The 12,392-nt window shown below is 34.2% G+C and overlaps 2 protein-coding genes across 2 annotated transcripts; one reads left to right on the top strand and one right to left on the bottom strand.

Moving 5' to 3' along the window:
- The first annotated feature begins 720 nt into the window (after positions 1-720).
- LOC147399907 (dirigent protein 25-like) lies at positions 721-1,693 on the top strand. Its single transcript, XM_086446559.1, has one exon. It carries the CDS (start codon positions 1,097-1,099, stop codon positions 1,691-1,693), a length of 597 nt encoding a protein of 198 aa, XP_086302685.1. The 5' UTR covers positions 721-1,096.
- A 7,233-nt stretch (positions 1,694-8,926) lies between these two features.
- LOC147399906 (Chloroplast-targeted copper chaperone protein) lies at positions 8,927-10,542 on the bottom strand. The gene is made up of 3 exons (XM_086446625.1): positions 10,035-10,542; positions 9,843-9,918; positions 8,927-9,313 (listed from the first exon to the last, which is right to left on the bottom strand). Exons 1-3 carry the CDS (start codon positions 10,431-10,433, stop codon positions 9,159-9,161), a joined length of 630 nt encoding a protein of 209 aa, XP_086302751.1. The 5' UTR covers positions 10,434-10,542; the 3' UTR covers positions 8,927-9,158.
- Positions 10,543-12,392: the final 1,850 nt, after the last annotated feature.

Genomic DNA, 12,392 nt, shown 5'->3' with positions numbered 1-12,392 from the left:
GCTGACCTAAAGTTTTGTTATTGAAGGCTTTGATGACGACAACAACAATGATATTAGGATCTACGAGTGGATTTGTCCCTTTGCTTATTTTTTTTGATAGTTAATATCCACTTAGTATAATTTATGCTATTTCATCATACAACCGCTCTGATTTCTACAAGGTAAACCCTTAAACCCTAAACCCTAGTGGGCTCAATTGTCCAAACCCATTATAGGGTTGGAGGCTTTATGGGCTTTGAACTAAAAGCATAAACTGAGTTTAGATTTTACTCCAACCAACCATTAACTGCCCATAGGTCTTGACAATATAACATCCAGTTTTATATCCCAACCATTCCTCATGAGGTTCAGGTTTCAAACACACACACACCATAGGGATGGAAACACAGCACCAACTCCAACCCTTCCAACTCTAATACTAACGCTGTGTTTGGACTGGAAGAAATGGAGAGAGAAGAGAAAATAATTGAGTTTCTCTGTGTTTCTTTTGATTGGATTGTTAAGTGGGGAGAGAAGAGATAAGAATTGGAGAGAAGAGAAGAGAAAAAAAAGGTAAGTTTTCTCTCTCTATAAGTGGAGAGAAGAGGAAATAAATTCTTTTAAAATATTTTATAATGCCAACTCTGCCCCTAGATCTCTTTTAAGATATTTTAAAATTTCAAAGTTACCCCAAGTTCTCTCTTGTCAATCCAAACATGGTAAAGCGAAATTGAGTTTCTCTTCTCTCCACTTCTCTCAATGCAATCACAGCCTAAAATACCAACTCATGTCTCTCTATCTCTAAATCCCAAACTTACTATTTATAAACACAAATAAATTGTCCGAACCCATCATAACTAAACCACAAGAAAGAAACCTTCTGATCTTTTGTTCTTCCCCCCAAATCATCAAATGGATACCCCACAAGCCCAATTCCACTAAACTCAAAGCTCTAACCTTCCTATTGTTACTAGCACTCACCATCACATGTGCTGCCTCATCTCGAATTCTCGATGAAGATTTACCATCAACACCCACAATTGCACCCAAGGCAGCACCCATAGACACGCCCACCGTTACACTACCAAATGCCGGCCCATCTTCATCAACTAGTGCTATGGTGGCTACTACGGACCCTCACCACCCGTTATCCTTCTTCATGCACGACATCCTTGATGGGTCCAACCCCACTGCTCGAGCTGTGACAAGAATTGTGACTAATTCAGCAGTCAATGGTCGACTCCCGTTTTCCAAGCCCAATGGAGCAGTCCTCCCTGTCAATAACGGTGTTCCCCTCAATAACGAAATTATCAACAACAACAACATTCCGTTCCTCACTGGCCTCAGTGGCAGTACAAACACTATTATTCAAAACAATGGTAATAACTTGATCAATGGGGCCCAACTTCCGTTGGGGACAACGATCCAGAAACTTATGTTTGGGACAATGACAGTTATCGATGATGAACTAACTGAAGGACACGAGCACGGTTCAGGCCTAGTTGGAAAAGCACAAGGTTTCTACATTGGGAGCTCGGAGGACAGTGGTAGCCAGACCATGGCGTTTACTGCTATGTTCGAGAGCGGCAATTATGTTGATAATCTCAGCTTCTTCGGGGTGCACTGTACTGCAGTCTCCGAATCTCAGATTGCCATCATGGGTGGCAACGCAAAGTATGTAAATGCAAAGGGATATGCAACAGAGTTAGCATAGCACCGATGGTGTAGAGACTTTGCTGCAGTTTACCATCTACCTTACATACTAATGTGTTTTAGAGTTTAAATTGTGATTGAAATCTATATCTAATAGAAAAGAATAGGTAAAAATTTGATGGTGGTGGGAAAATCTTTTTACGTATCAGCTTAATTTGTTTTCCAAAGTGAATCAATTCAGATAGAAAGATGGGGTTTAATGTGACTATCAACTTTGATCCCAGAGACTCACTAGAGGTGGTGTTTCTTTTATGAATCGTGATAATTTGACTACCCCACGTGCAGGGGCGGAGCCAGGATTTAACTCATGTGGGGGCAATGTAAGAGTGGAAGTTTTTTTGTGAGGGCAACGAAGATTGTAATTTTTTGTGTGGGGGCAACATAACAATGGAAACTCTTTTGTGGGGGCAACTAAGAGTGTAAAACAAATTGGGATGCAATAGTTCATTACTCCAAAGAAGGTTTGAAATTTTTTATGGTGGCAAGTGCCCCCATTGCCCCCAGTCTAAATCCACCCCTGCCCATGTGGGCACACTCAATCGACTCTCCTGAGATGTGACAAGTTCGGGAACCTTAAATCTGTACGCCTCGGGAAACAAAACTGCACTTCCCCATAAAAATGTATATCTCAAGGGAACCGTGTATCCTGAGGCCTACAGATCTACGGTTCTTGAACTTGTCACGTTAGGAGAGTCAATTGAGTGTGCCACGTGGGGTAGTCAGATTTTCATGACTCTTCTTTTATACAACATTGTCAGTCCTATGTTGTGTAAATGTCTTGTATTCTGAAAGGGCAAGTATGATAACAATCAGACGGACGCAAATTAGACCAAAAAAAACATGACACATAATTTACGTGTTTCAGAAAGATTGCCTACGTTAAGAAGAGACGATAAGTTTCTTTCAAACTAGGGTTACAAGCTAGCTGATATGTTGATTAAGTTAGTTCCAAGGGAGAAGTTTGTGGGGGCAAATGGACATATATATATATATATATATATATATATATATATATATATATTTTGTGTGTTTGAGGATTATGCTATCAAATTTGCAATTAATGTCTTATTAACTTATAATTGTTGTAAATGATAGTTAAATTCTAATTATACAACATATTTTACTTTTTATTAGAAAAATATTTATCTAATTAATATTATATAAATGTTTCCAAAATATATAATAGTGGGCCGCGTCAGGTTGAGTACTAGCAAGTCTTAGCCCAACCCGGATTTGATGGGCGAATTTTTTTTTAGCCCAACCCTATCCCCTTACGGGCTAAATATAAAGGCCCTATCTGTGCGGAGCCAGTATAACGGGCCAGCGAACTCAATTGACATCCCTAATGGTTTTCTATATACTCAAGTTCAGCAACAGTGCTACTTGAAGTGTTGCTGAACTTGAGTATATAGAAAACCATTAGGGATGTCAATTGAGTCCGCTGGCCCGTTATACCGGCTCAGCACAGATAAGGCCTTTATATTTAGCCCGTAAGGGGATAGGGTTGGGCTAAAAAAAAATTCGCCCATCAAATCCCGGTTGGGCTAAGATCTGCTAGTACTCAACCTGACGCGGCCCACTATTATATATTTTGGAAACATTTATATAATATTAATTAGATAAATATTTTTCTAATAAAAAGTAAAATATGTTGTATAATTAGAATTTAACTATCATTTACAACAATTATAAGTTAATAAGACATTAATTGCAAATTTGATAGCATAATCCTCAAACACACAAAATAAATTATTGTAAAAAATATATATATATTTTTTAATTAAAAAATTTGAATTGTAGAAATTTTATTTGGTCTAAACTCAACTCGAATCAAGTCCAAACTCGTTAAGGCCAGAGTTGGGCTTAGTCGCCCGATAAGGGTATAGGGCTGGTTTAGGTAGAGCCCGACAGGCCTAAAAATCATACATGGTTTTTTGTTAAGAACGAGTGTCATACACTCAAGGAAAATCGATGGTTCTCTTCGACGAGTACTATTTCAAATAATTGTAGCAAGACTTATAATTAATTGGAAAAATCCTTTTTCTTATAACTTATTTAGAAGTGTGTGAGAGGAGAGCCGTAGATCTTTTATTCACAATTATTTATTCTAATTTTAAAGTGACAATCTCACTGATAACATTTAGTAAGAACATTGGTATTTATCGTAAAAGTGACGATATCATAGAAAAATAAATCAGGTATATATATTGGGTGCAATTCCGAGGCCCTAAAGAGAGCCAAACATTGTGCCAAACATATTTTTTCAATGTATGGGTTAGAGGTTTCAAAATGGGCTGATTTTTCGTGCGGATGATCTCTATGATGAGGAGATCATCCTCATCAAAAATCATGCCATTCTGAATCTTCTAATCTCATCAAAAGTGTTTAATAAAAATCGAACAGTTCACAATTCTTCAACTTGTAAATTAGGGTTAGAAATTTTGGAATAAGCTGATTTTTAGTGAGGATGATCTCTATGCCCATTCTAAACTTATAACCCCTATTTTCAAAAATGTTTGGTTCTCTTTAGGACCTCTGAACGCTTCCCATACATATATATGGAAATGGTCGGCACCCAAAATTTTGCCCAACAATTTGCCCAACATGTTTTGTCCTACATGAGTTAGAAGTTTTGGAATGAGCTGGTTTTTGGTGATAATTTACCCATTTTAAAAACATGGTTGGTCCAATAACTTCAGCCTCATATATGGCTGTTTTGGTAGTTTGCCCTTAAAAGAAAAAGTTATTATTGTACTCGATGTTCATACTCTCTATACAGATAATAATAAATAAATAAAAAGAGTTACTATTTTCACACCAGCTTTTACTAACGCCATGCCAACTGTAAATTCTTTAGTGATTTACATATGAATTGGAGTGGCATTAGTAAAAGTTGGCATGACAATAGCAGCTCTCTAAAAAATCCCTTCCATTGGAAAAAGTTGAAAAAAAAAAATGTTGCCAACACATTAATTACCTTTTAGTGCCTGCCATATGGTCCTGCTGCGTACATGCAAATATGCAATCATAGTTCTTCTGGAACTATAAATTCAGCTGAGTCGACTCACTTTGGTGCCATTTTTTTTTTAATCTTAATGGATAAACAACTTGACCAAAGTTGATTTATCGGGTCAATTTGAAAATCATATTGAAAACTTGGTTAAGTTATGTGTAATTATTATTCTTATATGAAAAAATGAAAATAAATATAATTTTAATTTTCAAAAAAAAATTGAATGGATATTTCTATATATATATATATCTATTATAAACTTGTATGAGTCAACTCACGAGTCATCTAGTTGACTCGACTATGTTTGGGCCTTTAATATAACATTTAATATGTGTTCCGTTAGGAATATTAAAGGAGCTTACTAATCTCAACGATATCCTTTACAACAGGACAAGACTCAGGAGAATGGGATGGATCAGAAAGGTGGTCAGCAAATTGGTCGGGTCGGGTCAGGCGTGAAATCCCATGTAGATCCAAATAATAAAAGCAAGGTAATTGTGGACCCAGATCAGTTCATCTGATCATTTGGGTTCAAATCTGGATCGATCCATAGTCACAAAGTTGAAATACAGGTTTAAACGACGAGGGTAAACTTCAGAAAAAAAAATGTAAAAAACGGGGAAAAAAATTTATATATTTAATAAAACATAAGATATTATTTTACATTATTCTACTTTTTCAATAGAACATGTTCTCAAGTTTAGGTTTTTTTTTTTTTTGTTGCTAATCGAGTGTTCGGGCCAGCTTGCACGCACCACGACTAATCTCGGGGAGGACTACCACAACAATCTACCGCCATGGTCCTCCAGTTAAATCATGAGAAAAATTCAAGAGAGAGGAATCAAACCCGTGACGTGCACCTAACCCATACTTTACGTGCTCGCCCTTACCACTTAGGCAACTCATGGGTGGGTCTCTCAAACTTAGTTATACATGTTATAATTCCAAAATAAAGTTACCTATCAATATATAATAAAATTACAACAAAGAAATATAGTGTTTAGTTTTAATTTTTATTTTATTTTTAAAAAAAAAGACGTGAAAACAACTTATATTAAGCGTAAAAAAAAAAATGCATTTAAAACGAAAAAAACATGGTGTTTTCAAAACAATGAGACTTTATATATTAAATAAATAAAATGCCATTTTTAGTTACAATGATTTGATCAAAGTGGATTTGGTGTCTTAAATCCAATTTAATACATGACCTATGTGTCCATATTTGAGTCGGGATCCACGTATATGGTTTAGATTCACATCTCTTAATTGAAGTCAATATTTTCGAAATTTTATCCATACACAGATCAATTTTACTTAATACCAACCCGAATCCAACTTATTACATTCCAATCCACTCATTCTAACCTCGATTGGAGAAAATTTACGTTCTCCAGTTATTTTTTCCCTTTAAGGCAAATGATTGTATTTGTATGGCTTCTGAATATGAGATTGAGAAGCAAAAACTAGAAGTTGGCCTTGACCTTTAATATGAAACACTGAAGATAGGTGACAAATCCCGACTTCTCATCTTGTATCTCAAGGTAATATGTGTCATATTTAAAAAATTATCGATTTATCTCCCCACAATTTAGTTGATAGATTAGGTGATCAGAGGCAGAGCTAGTAAGTAGACATTGGGGGCAATCGCCCCCACTTAACTTTTTTGGGCATTTTAGATACCCTTGAATTTATACTTAAATTCAAGACACCCCTATGTTTTGAACTATTAATATTCCCCGTTTGACCTTGTTGCCCCCACTCCCTCCAATTTTTGCCCTCTCCCCCTCCAATTAACTATTAGTTTGCCCCAACTAAAAGAAAATCGTGGCTCCGCCCAACCCTACAGGTGATCTTCTAACAAAGATTTCACCCTTAAAATCATTTCCAAACCACTCTAAATTATTGTAACTTTTTTGTTGAAAGATTAGTTATCCATTTGCACAATCCCGAATTACCTTTAAAACGATCTTGTAAAATATTTTAGATAAAAAAAAAAAAAAAAAAAAAATCTTAAAATTTGGTTGAACTTGTTGGGGGTATCGAACAGGACCAAAGTATTGAAATATACAGTATGGGTACAGATTCTTGAATGAAATTGGGTGGACCCAGCCCCCACCAACACCCAATAGTAAGGGTATTAAAGTTCTGAGTCTGAATTCATCATGGAGTCTGCCACACATGTGCAATGTACACTATGTTTCACTTGAGCATGAACATTAACACATCATCTCAACCAGAACGGAAATGATGCAGTGGCAGTGAGAGTTGAATGATGGGGTTTCAAGTATGAGTCAGGCTAGCCTGACTAACTTAGTCATTGGGGCCACCTGGATTGCCATCCAACACCACACACCTCTAAATTTCAATGTAAAATTCAGATTTTAAAAACAAATGATCAAGAAAAGTTGAGTTTTTTTTTTTTTTGGCATATGAAAATGGATACCATTTCATGACCAAGTTTTGGCAAATTTATGATTTTGGCTCACTGTTCATTTTAATTACCAATTTGTGATCGATCGAAATTGCAGATTTTTCAAGTGGCGAGATCGCAGGTTTGAAGTGACAATTTCACTGGTTTGTATAGTGATGATCTCACTAAAATAGTAAATCCTGCGAGATTTTCACTTTAAACTTGTGAAATTGTCACATTAAAATCTCAAATATAATTGCCCTTTCACATTTTGATAATTACAATAAACAATGAGCCATACTCGTAAATTTGTCACATTTTTTTTTAAAATATTATTTTATGAAAGTTCTTTAAGTTGTGTGATCTACAACTCTCTACTTGAAATTTTCTTGACCACACCACGAACCTCTATAACGCTTGGATGCCACAACGTGGTGTGGTCTTTCTTTACTAACTTATGAAGGAAATTATATATATAGGATGGCGTTCGGAGGCCCTAAAGAGACTTAAACATTGTGTCAAATATTTTTTCAATATGTAGGTTAGAAGTTTCGGTATGGGCTGATTTTTATTGATGGTGATCTCTATGATGTAGACATCATCTTCATTAAAAATCAGTCTATTTCTAAATTTCTAACCCCATCAAAGTGATTTACAAAAATCGAATGGTCCACGATCTTCAACTTGTAAAGTAGGGTTATAAGTTTTGGAATGAACTGATTTTTGGTGAGGATGATCTCCTAAAAAATGTTTGATTTTTTTAGGGCCTCCGAACGCTTCGTGTGTGTATGTGTGTGTGTATATATATATATATATATATAGAGAGAGAGAGAGAGAGAGAGAGAGAGATGGATTGTAATCTGATGGTCCATGTGCACCAAAATATACAAGTCATCTATGTATAGCATTAAATAAAAGGGTCGTGATAATCTGACACCCCCATCTGACATACACCTCCATTACAAAACCGCAGCTTTTGCCTCGGGATACACAAGAAAAAAACTTATGATTCTATGTATCCCAAGGCAAATGATCTATGATTCTATGATGGGGGCTTATGTTAGAACGTGGCGTCAAAAAATCATTATTTCAAATAAAAATGAGTAAAAATGTATATTAACAATTAAGAAATCTTGTATTTTAGAATTCAACATTCTAGACAACTCGATAACTCACGAGTTGAGATCAATATATTTAATTAATCTCTATCATCGTCATCATCATTATTAAAAGTCTTATTCTATGACCTAGGGTCGATTGAAAGAATCTTGTTCCTCCATTTGGTCTACTCTTAAATTCTTGTGTGTTTATCTATTCTGACTATTTTATGTATGTCGAATGTGCATCTAGTTGAGTCAAGTAAACATATATTAAATAAATAAATATTTATCTCCTAAAAAAAAAAAAAAAAAAATTATAATTATAACAAATTGGTTCCATTGAGTTTAGTGGTTGATCGAGTCAATTAGTCGACTCAGTCAAGTTTCAAGTCAACTCGATGTGTTTTAAAACTATGCTTCATTCTTATAATTATAACATATATAGCTCGCATGTCCCTTCTAACTTAGATTTATCTTAATCAAACTATCTTAATCCCAAAAACATTCATTTATATTTTTTTTACTTTCTGTTTTTTCTAAACAGAATATCCACAATCAACATGCCTTGGACAAGTCTGACTCGTAATAATTTTTTGAGTTGACTCAGAGAATCGATCATTTTCAAGTTTATATACCATGCCAACCAAATTTATTCGAATTGAGTCGACTCAATGAAACTATATTCAACACTGAGAAAGGTTATTGGGATGTACAAAAGCGTGCAAATTGCATGGAATGGCTAAAAAAAATTATAAAATCACCCATGAGATTCCATTGTTTCCATCAAAAACTGATGAGCAGAATGGAATCAGACAACTTTTTTTTTTTTTTTGAGAATCAAATTAGAATTATCCTAGACGATAACATTAGATTAGATTAAAATAAAACAGTTCCAGATCAATCACACAACTCAATTGAATTTTACAATTAAAATTTTGTTCCATTATTTCAGTAAGTCGAGGCCCCCACCGACACGTGATGATGGCCACAACTGTGCGTTCTTCACCCTCGAGACACTTGCAAGCACGTCCAACGGTGTTACATCCCCAATCACCGTCACCTTCTTCATCGCGAAATCTATGCTGAATGATGTCACCCCTGTTCACATTACCAAGAAAAAAAAAAAAAAAAAAACATAATAACCCAAAATTTCTCATTTATTTAGATCTATATCAAAGTTCAAATTATGATAGTGTGGATAAAGAAGACCCATCAAACTAATAATTAGGTTTTTATTAATTTGAATTAATGGGTCAATCAAATTTAATTATAAGTTATCAGATCTACTTATTAATAGTTCAAAATTTAAATTACCATATAGTGATAACTGATTTAAAAAACTCATCAAACTATAAGTAGGTTCTGATTTAAAACTCAACTTAATAGAATCAGATCTACTAATTCATAGATCAAAATCTAAATTACAAAATTACAAGACCCAGAATTAGGTTTGTTTCAAGTAATAATGGGTCTTTAAAATTTAACTAAAATTCAACTAAAAATAGTATAAGAGCTACTACTTCAAAGTTCAAAATTCAAATTAGCATACTAAGATGAGTTTTTAAAGTAAAATAAGATGGAGAGCATATATAGTTCCTTTATTATGGAAACTAATACTATATGTTACCTTCCATTCTAGAGATGTGTTTTCTCACTTTCCCTTCACAACCCTTGCAGTGCAATGACACCCTTAGAACCACAACCTATCAAATTTATCCAAAATTTTCATTAAAAACTATAACACAAATTTAGAGAGAGAGAGAGAGAGAGAGAGAGAGAGAGAGAGAGAGAGAGAGAGAGAGTTTAAACTTAAACAAACCTGATTACTAGATGTAGTTGAAGAAGGTTTTACATCAGAAAGATTACTTGGTTTAACAGACTTAGACCGGCTGGTTGGTTCAAAAGGAACCAGAGCAGAAACCGGGTCGAAGTTTGATAACATGTCAAAGAGAGAAGTATTGGGCAAGAGATATCTAGAAGACCCAGAAGGGCTTATAAGTTCAGAGGGCTTAGAAGAACTCTTTCTTCCACTTTGATGGTAGGGTTTAGGGTTTATGGGTGGTAGAGAGGAACATGGGGTGGTACCTATGCTTCTTAGAGGATTTCGACGGTGGCGATCGATCGATCTGTTATTGTGTCGAACCATGGATCGTTGATCCATGCTCACACATATGGCTGTTGAAGCTGGAGATGAACAGAAGAGATCAATTCTTTTCATCTTTGTTGAAGAAAGTTAAAGTGATAGTTTACTAAAGAGAAGGACTGGTTTAATAAATCTACAGAGACAGAGAGAGAGAGAGAGAGAGGGATTCCAAGTGAGCTTGGGTGATGTGCTTTTAAGCTTGGTGAGGCAGTGAGGACTGAGGACAGGACCACTAGATATTAAAAATAAAACAAGATTAATTGGAGTATAAAAATATAAATATGATAATTCCCAACTTTTTTTTTTTTTTTTAAATGATTGAACCTAAAATTTGTCAAATTGATTGGACCATGGTTCAATTTGGTTAGGGAAATTTATATTTACTTTCATTAATAAAAAATCATATTATTATTCCTAAATCTTATCTTAAAAAAAAGAAAAATTCCTAAATCAAACCTATTTAATTACATAGATAGGTGGGATCACTAGTCCAGTCCATTTTTTAAAACAAAAGACCGATATGTTGGAGAGGGGGAGAACTATGAATATGAGAGGGTCTTGGAGCTTAACTGGGTTATAACACAGTTGAGAGTGGAGGAAAATATACACTTCTCACCGATTAGGGTGGAAAGAATCGAACCCGTGCATGACCTATATGAACCTAGCACTTTGATACCATGTTAATCAAACAACTATTCCAAAAGACCGATCTGTTGGAGAGGAAGAGAACTATGAATATAAGAGGGTCATGGGGCTTAACTGGGATATGAAACAATCGAGAGCCTTGTTAGCAATTCAGAATACAGTAAAAATTCAATTTGTAAAAAATTCAAGTTCTATTCGATTTTTGATTGCAAAAACCCGATCTAAAATTCGGTCAAAAATATGATAAATGAAAAATATATGGCATATGCTTCATACGTGTATTATTCATATCATTTCAAAAGTTCAAATATAAAAAATTTGACCCTATGATAGTGATGGTGATGATAAAATTGGTAATGTTAGTTAATGATGAAGGTGATGGTGGTGATAATGAGGACATTGAGGTTATTGTTCCATTGATTTTTAAAATAAAATGAAAGTCAATGGACAAATCATCAATTTGAAAAATTAAGATGTAATCTCAAATAAATGTAGAGGGTCATGTCATTAGTTTTTTAAAGATAAAATAGACATTTATCTCGTAAAAAGATGGACTTCTCCAAAATTTTGAAGAACGGCTGTTTTAAAGTCGACTTGTGTTACATGTCACAACTTACAACTTTACAATTTGCAAGATACAACAAGTTATAGTAGCATTTTTTTTTCCGACTGAATTTTATAACAATTCATAAAAGTCATAAAAAAAAATGCATTTTATTATTTTCAAACTTAAAATCCATGAATTATTCAGAATAATTCAATAATCCGGAGAATAATACTTTCATTGAAAAAAAATGAAAATTCGTGAAATTTTCAAAAATTAAACGGGAGATTGCTAACAAGGGTTAAGAGTAGAGGAAAATATACACTCTACAATTTTGGACATAATAAAACGGAGGAACAAAATTCATTTAATTAGCAAAACATATTTGGGATAGTGAGCCTTTTTTTAATGTTGTTGGCCTATACTTGGAAGAACCAGTATTAATGAATTGGAAGATAGTAAATATAGAAGAAGAAATGATTTTTCACTTAGCCAAATGGATTTAGCTTAAGCATTTTATTTGAACAAATGTAGAACAAAGATGATTTTGTTCTTATTCAAATATCATTAATATTATTTATCAAGGTAATATGTGCTTTAAGCACATCCACACATTGGTTAAGAGACACATGACATAATAATCTTGATCATCTGATGGTATAATAATCTTCCTTGATTGTATGTTCTAATCAATTAGGAAAATGAAGGGTATTTTAATAATCTTAATGCTGAGGTTGTTTATAACACCAACGAAATACATTTAATGCTCCATGCATATGTTAGGTAGATTTCCTGGCTACATGGAGTTGATAATATTGAGGCAGATTAGGGAAACTAGTACATAT

This window comes from Akebia trifoliata, chromosome 6 (genome assembly GCF_017979445.1).
Source record: "Akebia trifoliata isolate Shusen 1 chromosome 6, ASM1797944v1, whole genome shotgun sequence".
Classification (NCBI taxonomy): Eukaryota; Viridiplantae; Streptophyta; class Magnoliopsida; order Ranunculales; family Lardizabalaceae; genus Akebia; species Akebia trifoliata.
The sequence above is the reverse complement of the archived record's forward strand: the minus strand, read 5'-3'. Positions and strand labels throughout refer to the sequence as shown.